Below are 18520 nucleotides of genomic sequence, written 5' to 3' on the forward strand. Positions count from 1 at the left end.
TCTTTCCTTAGCAGGAGAAGGGATGACATTTTGTCGGCCTCGCCTCCCTGGAGATTAAAAACCAAGCACCAGAGGAAGGCCAGGCAGCTGACAAATAGGCTCTTTCCCTGCTGAGGAAAGGAAAACACAAGGCCCATGGAAAGCTTTCCTCTTCACAAGGTGAGTTTTCATTTCCTGTGAGAGTGTTCATGATACGGTTCCCTTTGCTAAAAGTCCTATCAAAATGGGCAAAGCAACACTATCATGTAGCATTTTAGAAGCACATTGGGTATCCTGACTCTTAAAAATATCAATTGGGGTGTGTGGGAGGAGGAACCCCACAGAGATTAAAAATCAATGCGTGCCTAAATCGATATACTGGTAATCCCCGGAGGCTGGGGGTACTCTGACAGAGATCTGCCTAGGAGACTTGAAAGAAAGGAAACATGGTATCAGGAGCTAAAGACATGTGTCCTGGAGTTTCTGGGTGGTTCAGTAGGTTAAGCATCCAATTCAATTTCAGCTCAGGTCATGATCTCACAGTTTGTGGGTTCGAGCCCTGTGTTGGGCTCCATGCTGACAATGTGGAGCCTGCTTGAGATTCTTTCTCTCCCTTTCTCTCTGTCCTTCCTCTGCTCCTGTTCTCTCTCTCTTGCAAAAATAAATAAACTAAAAAAAAATTTTTTTAGGGGTGTCTGGGTGGCGCAGTCAGTTAAGGATCTGACTTCAACTCAGGTCATGATCTCACGCTCTGTGAGTCCAAGCCCCGCATCAGGCTCTGTGCTGACAGCTCAGAGCCTGGAGCCTGCTTCCGATTCTGTGTGTGTGTCTCTCTCTGCCCCTCCCCTACTCACACACTCTGTCTCTCAAAAATAAATAAAACATTAAAAAATTAAAAAAAAATTTTTTAACGTTTATTCATTTTTGAGAGAGAGACAGAGACAGAGTGAGAGCAGGGGAGGGCAGAGAGAGAGAGGAAGACACAGAATCCAAAGCAGGCTCCTGGGTCTGAGCTGTCAGCACAGAGCCCGACATAGGGCTCAAACTCACAAGCCATGGGCTCATGACCCGAGCCAAAGTTGGATGCTGAGCCCCCCAGGCAAAAATAAATAAACTTTAAAAAAATAATAATAAAAGACAAGTGTCCTTATTTTGCCATTAACTAGTTAAGTGACCTCAGCCCCAAATTCCTCACCTGTAAAATGAAGAAGGGGAGCAGATGTTCTCTAAGGGCTCATCCAGCTCTAACATTTTTGAAATCTGGATTCTAAAAGGAAAAGGAAGTAGAAATAGGAAGAAGCTGCTTATAAGAATTCCAAAACCACTAAAAACTGAAAAGTCCACTAAAATATGTATAGCAGCGAGGAGGAGGAAGAAGAGGAGGAGGCAGGGGAGGGAGAGGATGGTGTTAGCTTCATATGCGGACACCTGACTAGGAGCTCAGCACTGGTCTATGCACTTGACAGGTGTCAACCCTTGTAATCCACTCTGACTTCCTTTATGTCACACCTCCCATCACACGGACAACACTGGGATGGACACAGGCATTCTGAGGATCCGGCCGAGAGGAAGTTGATTTGGGGTTGTATTAGTTTGAGTTTATGGGGACGTATTTACGCAATTCACAGTTTCATTTCCATCCTGAAATGGCTCCTGGGACTACGGGTGTCATAATACAAAGGGGCAGGGCCAGAGGCCATCTTGTGCTAAGAATGTATCCTGCAACACCTGGCAATGAAAGTAGGGAGAGAGTGGTAGAGATCCAGATGCTAGTTGCCAGAAACATTCTTCCAACTGCAAATGAGTGAGTCAATTCTCGTCTATGCTTACTTAAAACGGAAGTACTCTCCTGTCAAGAAGAGAGTCAGTAATTCAGAGCATATTATGAACACAACTTCTTTTTTTTTTTTTTTTATGTTTTATTTGTTTTTGAGAGAGTGAGCGTGAGCAGGGTAGGGGCAGAGAGGGAGATAGTGATGGAGGACCCAAAGCAGGCTCTGTGCTGACAGTAGCAAGCCCAATAGGAACACAACTTCTAATTTTATATTTTATTTTTCCTTTTTAAGGAAGTCAGGTAAAATGGAATTTAGCAGAATTTCTGTGTTTGTAGGGGGCAAACCTGTAGTTGTACTACAAACAGTTGAGTGCAGTTATGTATGAGGTCACATGATTTATGTGTGTCAACCTACTGGATCTCATGTTAGGATATATAACATATTTGTCCTAACCAAGTCTGTCAATACCAGACAAAAAACATACAAAAACCATGATTTATTGAGAGAAAGAGATGTACTTCGAGCATTCGTGACAAATAGCCTCTTAGATTATTTAGGAATACAAATAGTGAAGAGTAAATCACCTTCAAAAAAGACTGAAATTTCTTATTGATTTGACACAAAATACTGACAAATGTAAAGATAACAAAAAGTTATGTCACTAAAGAGGAAACAGACAACAAACTCGTTCAAATGTTGTCAACTCATTGTCACTATACAAGAAAAGGTAAAATGTCCTGAAATCATAATGCTCGTACATGGAAGAAACTTAATAGCAGCTTTCCAAAATTTGACAACAATCCTAAAAATGTATATATTACCAATAAAAAGCTGTAAACCTGAAATAAATTTTACCAAACTATCAATAATAAAAACTACATTTCTATCAACCATGCTGGAGGAAAGACTGAATTCTCTTTTTATTCTCTCTTTGCAAAACAACACAAAAGCATTGTCACATAAAAAGCAATCAAAGAGTAGTCAAGCAAAAAACATAGGAAAAATATGGAAGCTTGACAGGTATTTAATAAAAACATTATATTTTACTGAATTTTGTAATGTTTGTAGTATTTGGCAGCTTTCTTAAATTTGTAATTTGTTATAATTTCTTTGTTATTCTAAGTAAATGTTGATTTATATCTAAATTTTTATTTGCAACTTTGTATTCTTTTCTTAAAGAGGCCCCAAAATTACATGAGAGCCTAGTCCTACAAAACTTAGGTCCTCCCCTGGCCTGGTATACAAAAGATGCTTAATAAATGCATATTGTGGGGTGCCTGGGTGGCTCAGTCATTTAAGTGTCCAACTTTGGTTCAGGTCTTGATCTCAAGGTTGGTGAGCTGGAACCTGCCTGAGAGCCTGCTTCCCATCCTCTGTCCCCTTCTCTCTCTGCCCCTCCCTGTCTCGCGGGCTTGCGTGTCAGAGTGCTCTCTCTCTCAAAAATAAACAAACATTAAAAAAACGCTAATTGAATGAATGAAATTGGAAATGTTAAAAATTAAATTCTCCTAAATGTTAAATATGTAATTTATGGAGCAGTCAACCAGTGCAGCAACAGACATTCATTCAGCTTTTAAATTTTTTTTTTTCAACGTTTATTTATTTTTGGGACAGAGAGAGACAGAGCATGAACGGGGGAGGGGCAGAGAGAGAGGGAGACACAGAATCGGAAACAGGCTCCAGGCTCTGAGCCATCAGCCCAGAGCCTGACGCGGGGCTCGAACTCCCGGACCGCGAGATCGTGACCTGGCTGAAGTCGGACGCTTAACTGACTGCGCCACCCAGGCGCCCCTCATTCAGCTTTTAAACTATTACCGTTGACCTGCTGGCCAAGGCTGGCTACCCTTTCCCAACCACTGATGACGTGGTAGGGTTGGAGTGGGTGCATAATTTACAGCTTTCTGTTCTCCACCACAGAAATTAGGTAAACTCCCCTCAAAGAAGCATCCTTGTAGGCTTCTGCAAACCCACACTGGGATACTTATTTCTCCTGGAAAGGGTTCTTTGAAAACACACTCCTCAACATCAGCTCTGCATGGCAAAAAAAGGAGAAAAAAAAATCTAGAGAAAATCAGGAGCAGTCGCTGGATTTAAGATTTTTGCTCATTTATTTTAACAATCAACAGCAATTATGTATGGGGTGAAGGATCTTCATTTGCATATGGTATATACTGGTAATGGTAAACTCTAAAAATAACTTCAGGAGTTCTTACTCCAAAGCTCATGCTGTTAATGAGAAAGTTCAGAGGAAATGGTATTGATTACACCCCGCTAATCAGTTGACTTATCTGAGATAGTTTGGGTTCCTTTGGATATAAAAAAGTGAATTCCTTCCAATGCTTCAAATATTCAAGCTTATTGTAAAATATTAACTTTGACATTTATTAAGCACTTTGAAATTTTTGATGCTTTGTCAAAAAGAATAATGACTGTAATGAATTTTAATGCATACACTTTTAAAAATCCATGGAGTGATACTCAGAAACAATGAGAAGGGGAAAAAGGTGGAGGCTCCTCTTTACAAAAGCAGGCCAGTTAATAAATGTGAGAGGAATAACTGAATTAGGAAAACATTTGCAACCAGCAGTGTAATGACTGATTCAGGCAAGAATCATTAACATATGCCAGGGACGCCTGGGTGGCTCCTTCCGTTAAGTGTCTGACTCTTGGTTTCAGCTCAGGTCAGGATCTCACAGTTTGTGAATTCAAGCCCTGCATTGGACTCTGTGCTGACAGTGTAGAACCTGCTTGGGATCCTCTCTCTCTTCCTCTCTCTCTGCCCCTCCCCTGCTCACTCTATCTCTCTCAAAATAAATAAATAAACTTTAAAAAATTTTAACAAAAACATACGCTAAATTTTCATTGGGTGAAATTTTATTAGGGAACTTAAGATTCACAAAGTCTCAAATCAACTCACCATGATTACAAGGTATTCCCTCTACAGATGTGAAAAGTACCTTTCCAGTGAAGAAATCCAGAGATACTGCCTTAGACAAGTGATCAACTTAGCCTCACTAATAAAGAAAACTGACATTATTTGCTTCCTTATGCAATGCAATACAAGGGATGCAACGTTATCCATAGAGAATTGTTGCCAAAAATATTTAATCTGAATCTAATAATGAGGAAATAACAATCCCAAACTAGGGACATTGTGCAAAACAGCTGCCTGTATTCTTCAAAAATGCCAGTGTAATAAAATATTATGAAGGCTAGGCAAGAGTTCCAGATTAAAGGAGACTAAAGATACATGACAACTAAATGTAAAGGATGTCCTTGATCGGATTCTGGGGTGGGGAGGGGGGCGGGAAAGCAGGGACATTATTGAGAGTGAGGAACAATGGGCCAACATGCGTTGTGTAACAATGGAGATTTCACAGGTATGATAATGCTGCTGCTGCATTATAAGAGAAGGTTCTTGTTCGGATGAAATACATGCTAATGTATTTCTGGGTAAGGTGTCTTCATGGCTGTATACACGTCACTTTCAAGTGATTCAGAAAAGGAGAAAGAGAACAAATGTGGCAAAATATTAAATAATGAATGTTGAAGAAGGGTATGTGAGTGAACACAGAATGCAAATAAAAATGGATACATTAGAATTCATTAATTTCAAAACTTTTCCTCATCAAAAGACACTGTTAAGCCAAAGAACAAAGCAAAACAAAAACAACAACAATAAAAACAAAGAATAGGCAAGACATCAACTGGGAGAAAATATTTGCAAAACATATATCTGGCAATACACCTGTATCTAGAATAAGTGAAAAAGTCCTACTAGTCAACAATTCAAAAACAATCCAGTTATAAAAGGGGTAAAAGACTTGAACAAACTCTTCACAAAGGAGGATTCAGAAATGACCAATCATCACGTGAAAGAGTGCTCAACATCATTAGTCATAAGGGAAATGAAAATCAACATTTCAATGAGCTACCAATGCACGCCCACCAGAATGGCTAAAATTAAACAGACTGACAACACCAAATTTTGGTGAGAATGTGGAGCAGGCTGAAATTTTACACAGGGCTGGTGGGAATGTAAAATGGTACCACCTCTCTGGAAAAAGTTAGGCAATTTCTTATAAAGAGCTTATGAGTCATTTAATATTCTTTCAATTTTTACCATAAACTGATATTTTTCCAAAAAAAGAAAAAGTTGGGAAAAAAAGTATGTGATACTTTAGAATGTGGCTTCAGAAAACAGACATGATTCAGTGTATCTGATTCTGGTTGGTTCTCTATTTTTTGATCTTGGATGATTTTTTTAAATAGCTACTCACTCTACGAACATCTTGTGAGTACCTGCCATGTGCCAGGCAATCTCCTGTGTACTGAGAATACAATGGTGCAGAAGAAGGATATAGTCTATTTCTCAAGAAGACCATGGGGGAGGAGAAGGGGGGAAAAAAGAGTTACAGAGAGGCAGGGAGGCAGGCAAATGATAAGAGACTCTTAAATACTGAGAACAAACTGAGGGTTGATGGGGGGTGGTGGAGAGGGGAAAGTGGGTGATGGGCACTGACGAGAGCACTTGTTGGGATGAGCACTGGGTGTTTTATGGAAACCAATTTATAATAATAAATATATATTATAATAAATTATATATAATAAATTATATTATATTATATATAAAATATAATAAAGTATATTAAAAAAGAGAAGAAGGATATAGTCTAGTCCTTATGGAGTTTATATTCTCATGGAGAGATACACAAGTAATAGGTAGTTATATGAAAGTCACCAAATGTTAATCAAGATTCTGAGCATACAGAAGAGGTACTAGGTAAGAGAATTTGAGGGAAAATGCTACTCTACTTGGGACAGTCAGGAAAGCCCTTTCAGGAAACAAAACAAAACTCTCAGTTGAGATCTGAAGGTTGAAAGAGAGTCAACCATATAAAAAGCTGGGGAAACAGAATTCCCTAGACAAAGGGGTCAATGAGTGCAAAGACCCTGAGGTGGAAAATAGCCTGGAAAGCATTTAAAATAGAAACTTACTACATCTCCATTAGCTGGTCACTGATCACTGGTCTGAGTTACCACATCTTTAACACTTACACACAAAGAACAGTATCGAGTATTCAGTGTGAGGCCAGAGAAGAGAGAAAAGACAAACAGCAGAGTTTTAAACCAAAGACTAAAGGAGACTACAAGAGTAGTTCCTGAAATCAGAAGATAATCAGAACCAAGGTCTCTGGAGCCCACAATGTGGAGAGTTCTGAACCGTTGCTTTTTAAGATAAGTCAGTTCGGATCAAGCTACCTGCTCAGTCCTGTCATGACCTAATGATGTTAATGACGACAGTGACCATGATCAAAATAGTATGTCAGTTATAATTCACTGATTGCTTCCCATGTGTCAGGTTCCATGTCTAGTGCTCAATCTCATTTCATTCTGTCAACAACGCTAGAGGTAAACAGTATCCTCCCCATGTTACAGATGAGGAAACAGGCTCAGCGTGGTTAAATAGTAAACATAAGGCTGGGGGGTGACACCATCTCTAAGTGGCAGAATCTGCATTTGAATCCAGGTCTGTCAGACTCCAAATCCCAGTCTATATATTGTTATATTTGTTAGCTTTCAAAATTTCCCTAGTAGACCCTTCTGGTTGGCACTTTCTCCAGAAAGCTAAAGAAGCCAATGGAAGCAAGAGGATTTTAAGAGTTGACTTTAGCTTTCATGAGAGAAGAAGAGAACAAAGGCACCTGCAATAGTAAAAGACTGACTTGAGGCTACTCGGGATTCTTTTGGTTCATATGCTACACTAGACATTTTTCAAAGGGCACTGCATAAGCAAACAACATTGTCATAATCCTGAAACCTGAATTCCAAATGCATTAATTTCTTTTTACCACTAGAGATTCAGAAAAACATGCCACGGTGGTATGATTCTTAAGCTTGTGCTTTCAATAATCAGAAAGCTGGAAGATAGAAGGTGAACATTTATATACATTTTAAAATTATGAATGCAAAATAGCAGCCGAGAACAAATTTTTATATCAAGGTTATAAGCAGATGAAAGATGACAGTCAGTACCAGGAATGCAAACAGACCATTAATTATAGCAGCCTCACAAAGCACCATAGTAATATGCAGTTTGCAATACCTTACCAAAATTTACATAACTATATAGTCTCCTCTCAGACGCCAGAGATTCTATTTTTGATAAGTAGCAATTCAAAAGGTTAGTCACCTTACCTATAGTATTATTCAACTTCTATCAATGTGAAATGGTGACACCTTGAATTTACGTGTTAGCAAACCAGATAGGCTAGGCTGCCTCTAACTCTTCATTCATTCATTCCAGCACTACTGTGTGCCAGGCATTGAGCCTGGCTCCGGGGACGCTGACATGAATAAGACACACAGTACGTCCCCAGGAGAACTTCCAATTCAGAGAGAGAAGCAGACTAGCAAACACATAAGACAGAGTTTGGACAAACTAAACAGATGGAGATCCAAGTGACAATCTGGTGTTAGGGTTGCAGAGCGCTGCAGTGACAACAGTGATATGGGATCAACCACATTCTTTTTTTCTCCGCCCTCTTTTCTTTCTTCCTTCTTCTCTTTTCTTCCTCCTTCCCTCCGTCGCTCCACACTTCCCTCCTTTCCTTCCTCCTTTAGTTAATGAGTACATCCAGTCATCATTTAACAAGACTCTATAACAATAGCACTTTACATGTATGTAAAACTATGTGTCAGGCATTACTAATATCTCATTTAAAAGCTCACAAAACACCAGGAAGAAGGTATATTGAATTCCCCCACTTGACGGATGAAACCGAGGCACAGAGTGTATACACAGTTTGCCAAGGTCACACATGTGGCAAGTGGCTGAACAAAGACCCAGGCACGACGACTCCAGAAGTGGGGCTCCAGAGTCACTGCCTGATTCTATCCATTAGGAGGTAGTATGCCTGTCACACTACCTGAAGCAATAATAAGATTTCGGTGATTAAAGAACATTTTGGAATTTCTAACAAAGGCCTTCTGAAAAGAATCTGCCTTTCAAAAGCAGAGAGAGGGAAAAGAAAGGGATGATGAGAAGGAAAAAAAATGTTGTGTTCAGTGTGGGTCTTCTCTGGTTTCCCCCCTCGGGAGCACAGTGGCCCTCCACCTGCATAAATGATGAAAATTGGCATTCTGCTTGATTACTGTGCATCTGTTATGAGCCTCAGAGTGAATTAAGCAAAAACAATGTAAGGCAGGAAAAGAACCTACTAATGGAGGCTGGCCCAGTTGCACCGATTTGAGTCACGGTGGTATCCTCCTTATTTTGTAATCACCAGCAGGCACATATGCCCCCCGAAATTGCAATGATATTTCACAACAATTTAAATCAAGCTTGATAGCTAATTATGCTAAGGTCACGCCAAAGAACCAAACCACCAGGACATCAAAAATCCAAGATGGTCTAAGTGTGAAGTAGCAGCATTAATTTTCTCCCATTAAAAAAGCAATGGGTGGTGGGGGTGGGGGACAAGCTTTTTTACTCCCTGGGAATAACTGGCTTTCAAAAATCATCCAAAACAGACCTCTTAAGACATTTCACCTCTGCTCTGAATGTTTTAAGCTGGCCCTCTGATTACAAAAATGTTCATGTTAAATCTCATCAAGATGCTTTAAGATGAAGAATGTTTTATAAATTGTAATGGCTTTAATCAGAGCCCTCTCTGCAGCTATTTAACTCTACGATGTAGCCCAACTGGAGCTTCAAATTATGTCATTTATCGACTCTGTATTAATTAAGTATCATTATAAGGAGTGATTTATAGACTTTTTCGCAGCTCTCTCACCAGATGGTATAACACTCCCTCTCTGATGCTCCAAACACATCACCTGGATTCACTCATCTCTCTCTCCAGCTGAATATTCAATCAGATCTCAGTCATCTTCAAACTGGATTGCTGCTATTCCTCCTCCTCTTCACTTTTCTTATCAATATGGCACGCGAAGGCCAAGTGATATAAAACATAAACCAAGAGAATTCACAAAGCAAGTTCGATCAACAAGCCATCGCCGCCTCCATGAATTCTCACCCAGTGTAGTGATGCCGTTTTCACAGGAGAGTGGAGGGAAAGCCTTTTGCTTCCTTAGCCGATTAAAACTTATAGTCTGTGTTCAATTATCTGGGGCAATGGAGAAAATAACGAGGAAAAAAAATGTGTATTTGGCAATGGGAGTACAACAGACAGTTTGGCCTCAGTAGAGTTACTTTCTGAATTGTATTTTACTCGGGCTAATATGAAACTCATTTTGCATTCTTGAGCTCGTGTGTAGAGAAGGCAGGAGGCGGGAGTCCCCAGGTGTACTGCATTGCAAGGAAGCCAGCCTAGAATTTTAAATTGCCTTGGGTGATCCAAAAAGGAGATAATTGAGAAATGGAAATGCTTACCTGTTTTTTTTTTTTTCACAAAATATGAAAACCAGGTTAACGCAACTTCTCACAGTTGCCTCAAACTCATAATGTCTAAAACCCAAGCTGCTCATGTTGCCTCCAATCAGTTCCCTCTCCTCTCCTCCCTCTCCCTCTCCTCCTCCAGTCGCCAGGCTGGGTGTAGGGAAACTGGGGAGCTATGAAAGACTGAAGAGGGTACATCCCATTAACTAAAAGGACTTGGTGGCTTATCCACTCAGCTGGTCTGCCTTATGGGAGATACTAGATGTTGCCGGATTCGGTTTTTCCCTAAAAACCACAAACTCCTATTTTTTATGTAAATCTCATGACTTTCAAACACTGTGCTGAACTGAACACAGATTCATCCCATGACTTTTGGTCCTTGCCTTACCGTAAACTTTGAGCCTTCCTCCTGCCCCCCCTTCAAATACAACCAAGTACTGATCATTTTTTCATACTATCCCTCCTTGCTGTCTCTTGCTGTCCATTCCCACTGCCATCATCTCTGCCCTCATTATTTCACATCTGCATTATTAGAGCACTAACCTCTCTTTCCTTTTCATAGCAGGCCATGTAGTCACCATTCTGAAACAGCAGCGCCCAAATTTTAACATGCATCAGAATCACCTGGAGAGCCAGTTAAACCATAAGCCCCACCCCTAAGCATTTTTAATTTAAGGGGTCTCAGGTGGGGCCTGATAATTTCATATCAACAAGCTCCCAGGTGAGACTGAGGTGTTCCAGAGACTATCTTTAGAGAAATATTGCTCTAAAACATCACCCCCCAACTTGATCACATTCAATGATTCTCCATTTCCTCTACATAAAACTTAAAACTCCCCAATCTGGTATTCTGGATTCTTCATAACCGGGTCTCTTCCACTCACCCCCCTAATCACATTTCTCTAACCTCCAATGAAACCTCTGGCTCCAGCCATACTGGTCTACTTGTGTATTACCCAAGTTCATCAAGCATTCCCACCTCCTTGCCTTGATCATGTATAGAATGTCTTTCCACTTCCCTTTCTTATTTAAGTTCAACTTTGTCGTTGAGTATACCCCAAATACACATCCTCAATGAAGCAGACCTAATCAGACTTCTGCTACCTCTTTTAGACTCCAAAGCATTAGCTCTTCGAGTTGCTTGGTATAATTCAAAACGCATGGAATTCAGAGCCAGAGACTCTAAGTATGAATCCTTGTTCCTTCATTACTTGTGTAACTTGATTATTTAACCATTCTAAACCTGTTTCTCTTTCAATAAAAGAGACATACCAATTATCTGCCTCCATTGGGTTGCATAAAGAATTCATCGCAACAAACTATTTAAGTCTTCAGAGATGCACAAAGATATACAAAGTAGGTGCCAAATAAATGTTCATTTCTTTCTTTCATTCCTTTCCCCCAATCATTCATTTAGCACTAAATATAAAATAGATTACATTAGTCATTTATATTTTAAGCTTACCTTCTTCTCTTTTAGCCAGGTAGAATATTTCTGAGGGGCAACAAAAAACATGCCTAATTCATTTTAATAACCCTACTGCTTGGCAATTTCAGAGCAACTGTTAAGCTCTCGATAAATATTTACTAAGAAAATAATTAATTTGAAAAATAACGTAAGACAAATGGTTCCTCTGCAGAACTTAAATTAACAATTACACTTAGCCTTAAAATATCCTCCTATGACAAAGGCAAAAGGTATTTTACATACAAAAAAACTAATCAAGATCTAATGAGAGTCCCAGTTGATACTTAATGTGAACAAGAGTCATTATAAAGCATCAATAAAAAAAAAATTCTTCTCCTTAAAGTAAATTTGAGCACAAGGATACTGACAATGGCAATGCAGAGAAATAACAACAATGAACCTGGAGATATTGAAGGCAACAAGTAACGGACTTTTTACAGATGTCTCTTAAGGACATGTCATGTAACCATGTGACTGTTGTACTTCCAAAATGGCTAACAAATATTGTTAACTGCACTGACAAATGTCAAATCAAACTGGTAAAACACATGTTCTGCATTTTAGGGGATTCTCTAATTTTGAAGTCAGGCAGAAACTAATTACAATTTCTATTCTGTTCTCTAGTATTGCTGACCTCTACACCACTCCTAGACAGAATCCAGTATCACCACCCCCATAAAACTTAAGGGTGAAATATCTGTCAGAGAGAAGGGAGCTGTTTTATTCAACTAGCAACTCAAAATACCATTGTTCATGAAAGTTGTGGCAGAAAAAAAGATACAATCTGGCATGCTGGGCACATGTATATTTTCCTTAAGTACAGAGCAAAGTGCCCTAAAAATTCAAGTTGTTTTGTATTTACTATCCAGAGGTTATACAGTTTGGTCAGAGAGCATTTGCAATCTGGTCACCTGGCTTGTTACGAAAGCCCTGCCGTGACTGACTATACAATCTCAAACAAGTTCATTCCCTCAACAGAACAGTTCCTGAGTGACTATTATGTAACAAAAATACTAGATGATGGGAATTTGGAGATGTAAATATATATATACATATATATATATGTGTGTGTGTATATGTATATATATGTATATATATATAAATACATATATACATATATGTGTGTGTATATATATATTTACATGGAGAGAAAGAGAGAAAGATATCCCATGTCTTTCTGGAACGTATAATGGAGTCAGGTGATCAGGATGGACTGGACAGTTTACCTGTCACTGAGGACATAAAGGCACACCACATCTCCCAGCCTCATGACTTTATTATGACCAGTGAAATGTGAACAGAAGTGAAGTAGGCCGTGTCTAGACCTGGCCATGGAAAACCTCCTGTTTGATTATCAACTTTCTCTCTCTATCTTCTTATTTGCCAGCTGGATGTAAAAGATCCTGCAGAAGGCTCTGAGACCTTAGAGTTGATGGAAAGGAGCAGAAGGCCACCTGCTAAACACCCTCTTAGAACTATTATGTGAGTATGAAATCAACTCCTATTGTGTTAAGTGACTGAGATTTGAAGTTGATACAACAGTTAGTGTACCCTACCAAAGCATGGATCACATCTACCCCCAAGACATTATGACATAGAGTATGCACAGAACGATGTGGAAATACTGGAAAGAGGCGGCTCACCCTGGCTGGAGCTAGATACCAGGGAGGGCTCCCCAGAAAAAGAAACATTTAAGATGAATCTTAAAGGACAGTTTGAGACAATGAGGAAAGGGATAGAAGGTTACAGGGGAGAAGGCATATGCAAAGTCATGAAATCCTGAGGAAACCTGGTGCATTCGGAAAGTGTCAGTGACTCCTGACTACAGGAATGTGGAGTCATGTTGGGAAATGGGGCTACTCTATATGTATTTGTTGAAATGACTAATAAAGAGCAGAGCCTAGAAGGCATAGTAACTGTCAGCAATGATGGATAAGGGAAGAGGAAAAAAGTTCTCAAGAACCATCTAAGTTAGAAGGCAGAATAGATGACATGCTCTTCCCTGAGGTAGAAAGTGCAGGATAAAGAGGTAAAAAGGTGAGTTCAGTTTTGAAGAAAACTGAAGAGATAACTAAGGAACATCCAAAAGAAGGATCAGGAGGTCGTCGGATGTATGGGCCCCGTGCTCAGACAACAGTATGGGAAGGAAAGGTGGGTTTGGAAAGTGTCACAGGCAGAGATGGTGGCTGAAGCCACAAGCACGATGGGACTGCTCAGGTAGAATGTTCAGAGTGAGAAGTCAGGGAAACAGAAAAGGAAGAGGGTAAGTGGGAAAGAGAGAAAGAGTAAGAGCAAGAAAGAGAAAGAGAATATAAGAACGAAGTCACAGAAGCCAAACAGAAGAGGTATTTAGAAAGCAGTCAACAGTGACAAATGTTTCAGAGTGGTTAAGTAAGATGATGGCCTGAAAATGTCCATTATATTTGACAACTAGGCCGCTATTTGTGACCTTAACAAGTTCCATTTCAGTATTGGCAAAAGCCAGATTAAAATGGTCTGCAGAATGAATGACAGGTGAAGAATTAGAGACAGGAATACAAAATACTCTTTAAGGAAAATTAGCTCTAAGAAACAATTAGCTATTAGTGGAAAAAGAGTTTGTTTCATTTTGTTTTTATTTTTCAGAATGTAATACTTAAACATGTTAATATGCTGAATTCTCTGAACTTTTATTTCCCTATCTGTAAAATGGGTATAATAATGCCCCTTCTGCTTGGTCCACTGAGTTGTCATAATGAGTAACATGACATATGTGAAAGATTCTAAAGTACTAGGTAAAGGGCAATGTTATTATGTATTTTTAAATATCAAAAAGATGGAGTTACAAAAGTCAAGAGTCCATTGAAATACGGTTGGCTATAAAATCAATGAAAAGATTATAATCAGTCTAGAACTAGAAATATTAAGAAAAACATCTTTTTAATATACACTATAAGTTGTTCATCCCAAATATTAAAGGCTAACAATACATTTCTATGTCCTATGCCAGGCAAAATTTTTCTGGGGCTCCTAGGGTATAGCCTGGGTTTCCAGATGTCATTACACCAGAAAAAAAAAATGTCAATTAACCCTAGTATACTGCAGTACACTAAGTCATCTTGGAGTTTATTAGTCTTATAAATAGTAGTTCTTAAATAAATATTTTTGGCAATCACCCAATAGCTCCATAATTTAGATCTCATGACCAGTGAAATCATAGTGAATGGCCACAGCTTGCCGAGGCCCTTGTTATTCTAAGGGGTGACTGAGGCATTCTGGGAAGTAAGCTAGCCATTTTAGGACTTCCCTCCTGGGAAGATTAACCATCCAAAAGAATAGGATCCAATGATTATTTCACTAGTCACTAAACCTTTGCACCCTACAAAGCACATTATTTTTAGCACTATGACATGAGTGGAACTAGTTTTTCTCTCATAAAACATTTCACAAGTAGTTTTAACATGTCCCATCTTCGTCCCTGGGAAGATATCTTATCCCCATTAAAGAAAAATGTCCCTTTTCTCTTTTCTCTGCACTTCTGGACAACTCTCTTTTGACTTGGTTTCCTATTTGCTGATGTCTCATCAGTTATATTATTTTCAAGGGTGTAGGGTGCTAATTAAGATCAAGCAACTGCGTCTCCAGCTCCAAACAAAAATTGTGCAGAATAAATAAGCTTTCCCTTACAATAGATACTGATCTGATCTTGAAACCCAAATAAACCCGATTTGCAATTGTTTCCATAAGCTTTGTTTTGTTTTGTTTTTTATCTTTGGGAGACCAGGCTACAACACTAAAATGGTGCTTCTTTTATCCATGTTTATCCCATCAAATATTTCACCCTTAATGTGTGGCATGACCATATGTAACTTTTAAACTAGGCCAAATGTCTGCAGGTCAAGTTTCAGAACTTTCATCCGCTGAAAGGCTGAATTTTACCCTAAGACTGACGGTCTTGCAATTACCTCGATCAAAAATACAAAGAAAAAGGAAAACTTACGTTGTCCTTAAATACCATCAAATACTTATATAGACCTTTACAGATAATCAAGTATCTTTCATAAGTTTATCTCATTTATTCTAAAAGTAATATTGTAAATTTATTACTCTTCATCATCACTGATTAACAGAGGAGAATGCAAAGACCCACAGAGTTTAAGAATATTCCTAAGGCCACATACTTGTTTGGGGGCAGAGCGAGGTCTGTATCCAAGATCCTCTACTCCCTAGTCTCCTTCCACTACACCACAGACAGCTCTCATCACGTTACCCACTTTATTTTTATTTCACTTCTCTAGCAACAATGGGAAAAGGCCTAGCTTCCTCTGAAGTCACTAGGAATCTTTGATGAAACACAGACGTGAATTCAGTTCTCCCTCCAATGAAAATACATAACATATTGGTTATATAAGGAATGTTATGGGGTCATCACGGATGTGGAAAGGTTTTTAAAGGAATGTACAAACAATGCTTGGAATCCTGAAAAGGCCAAAGGAGACATTACAAACAAGTGACCAAATATGGAATGAGGGAAAATTCCGTAAACAAATCAGTATTTTCATTTGAATGGTTTGTTTTTATTTCATACGGGTTTCTCTTTCATGGGTTTTTCTCAATCTTCAGGTTTTTTTAAAGGGTTTCAAATGAACATCGTGACCAACCTGTAGATGGAGAAGGAAGTCACTGATCGAATCAGGGATGCCACAGCCCCCACTTTGGCAGCTTCCACTGACCCCTGGACTCGGTACTGCACTGTCTTCGAGTAGTTGACATAAGGTTGATTATACACAACAATCTTCCCTCTTGCTTCTGGGGCCCTTCTCTGCAGTTCCTCGAACGAGGTCACCACAAGAACTTCTGCTGTAATGCCTAGAAAAAACATCATACAGGATTAACTTATGGTTTCCAATCAGCCCTGTTGAATTGGCACACAAAAGATCATACAGGCTCTACCTGCTACATCTGGCAAACTGGTTTGAGAAGATCAAAGTTTTAGAGCCATTTGCCATGGAAGAAAGACTGCAGAGGTTAGCTAGTCTCCCAAGAGAGAGAAAAGGCATTCAAAATAATAAGGCATACGACTCAGAAGGCTTTTCAACTCACTCGACCAGCTGGTACTAAATCACAAACTGCTTGAAAAGATAGATTTTTCCCCCTTCCCACCCTAAGAAGTCACGAGTTTCACAGAATGACACTAATTATTTATAAAGAAAATGCATTTCAGAAGCTCCCCCTGGGATTAATGAAACGCATATTTATCTTTTTATAAAGCTATTTTGTTATGTTGTTAAACAACTTTCATTGACATCATACAAAGAATGGCAGTTCATGAAGAATGTTCTTAGAAGCCAAGAATCTTCAAAAATCCAACTTTTGACAAATAGTTAATGTAACCTCTACCAAGAATTATAAAAAGTCAGCTTGTTTTCTTTCCTCCTTTATACAAAACACTCTCAAAGAATATGGAAATTTCCCATGCTTCTCAATTTACAGTACTGGTTCATCACCAAAACACATCACCGGTCTTCAGAGAAAAATTTTGAAGATGTTGTGTAATTGTCCTATTATCCTGTTGTGTCACTTAGAAGAGACGTGCCATCTTTCCTCATAACAGAAGACTTGCCCAGATCTTCCTGATTAGGGAACAGGGTTTCACAGCTTCCAAGAAGTCATTCAAAAACTGCCAGACCACTGAAGATCCAATTTGATGGAGCAGTTTGAGTGACAAGGAAAAAGTATTTAGCAACAAAGGACAGATGCAGCGACTAAATAAAACTGTGAAAAGAAAGTGGCAGGCGCCTACTGTTCTGTGGCTTTAGCCATGCAGTCATGAAATGTCAGTAAAAACTGAAGTATCAACATGCATTTGGCGTGCTTCCTTAATCTTGCAAACTAGAGAACTAGGTTTTCCTGGAAGGTTAACAGATGCCATTAAAATATTAACTGTTACTTGGAAAATCCTTTTAAAATGCACTGCAGGTATGAGAGAATTCTTGCTTTCAACGTAGGCCCCATTATAATGGACCCTTTGGGCTAGCTCCACTCCTGCTTCTGGTTCTCCTATCTGGACTCAATTTGTGATTTTACTTTAAAGTGACTGACTACAGATCTCTAAGCATGTCTCCACCAACATTCAGAACTCTGAACTTAATTTATAATCTAAAAAAAAAAAGCAATGTACAATTATAAAAAGGAAGCCACTAGCTCCTTCACGTGATAAATAAATATGTGAAACATACAAGTAAGAGTTCAGCTAGACAGATTTTGAGATTCATAACTTTCTGAAACCTGGAAGCTACCTTAATATTTGACTGGGGTTACTGTTGGCATAGTACAAGAATTTTGTTGATGGTTTTCAGTTGTTCCTAATGAATAACAGATTCAATGGTCCACCCAAGGACTGTCCCAGCAATAGGGTAATTTTGGCATCTGGACTGGATCCACTAGAAATGAAGCTGAATTTCTATAAATTTTCATAGGCCGTTGCAGAATTAAAGTCATAGGAGGGTAGTACTTCACTACAGTCTAGGCCTCAAGTTCTTTCAACAAAGGAAAGAGTGGTAAGAGTCCTGAAGAACCAAAACCCAACCCAGACACCACAGTTGCCAATGCAAATCACTAGTAGAAGCTATAGGTCAAAACCTATCACCATAAACATGGAAGAAGAGTTCAAATTAATTGTTTTCCTGAAAGCCTAGAGTCATCTCTGACTCCTCTCTCCTTCAGCCCTCATGTCTAATCTATCCTCGAATCCAGATATTATGGCTTAAATACTGATTGAACCCAGGTCCTCTCCTCCACTCCATTACACTCTCACATCAGGCCCTCATTAGCGACCTTTTGGACTGCTACAACTCCCTCCTCTTCCACCCACCTGCCACCACGGGTGTCCCAGCCTCCAGCCCACCTCCCTCAAAC

General features: G+C 39.2%; 1 protein-coding gene across 1 annotated transcript in view; it reads right to left on the reverse strand.

Annotated features, from left to right (window-relative positions):
* CPQ (carboxypeptidase Q) overlaps positions 1-18520 on the reverse strand; it is a 346392-nt gene that overhangs the window by 279873 nt on the left and 47999 nt on the right. Inside the window, exon 2 of the mRNA XM_047089017.1 lies at positions 16264-16471. Coding sequence (XP_046944973.1) covers positions 16264-16471 — 208 coding nt within the window. The remainder of the gene's footprint in view (positions 1-16263; positions 16472-18520) is intronic.

Source organism: Lynx rufus, unplaced genomic scaffold, assembly GCF_022079265.1.
Source record: "Lynx rufus isolate CCGP_SWC_20201006 ecotype Redwood Valley unplaced genomic scaffold, mLynRuf1.p SCAF_26, whole genome shotgun sequence".
In the NCBI taxonomy this organism is placed as follows: domain Eukaryota; kingdom Metazoa; phylum Chordata; class Mammalia; order Carnivora; family Felidae; genus Lynx; species Lynx rufus.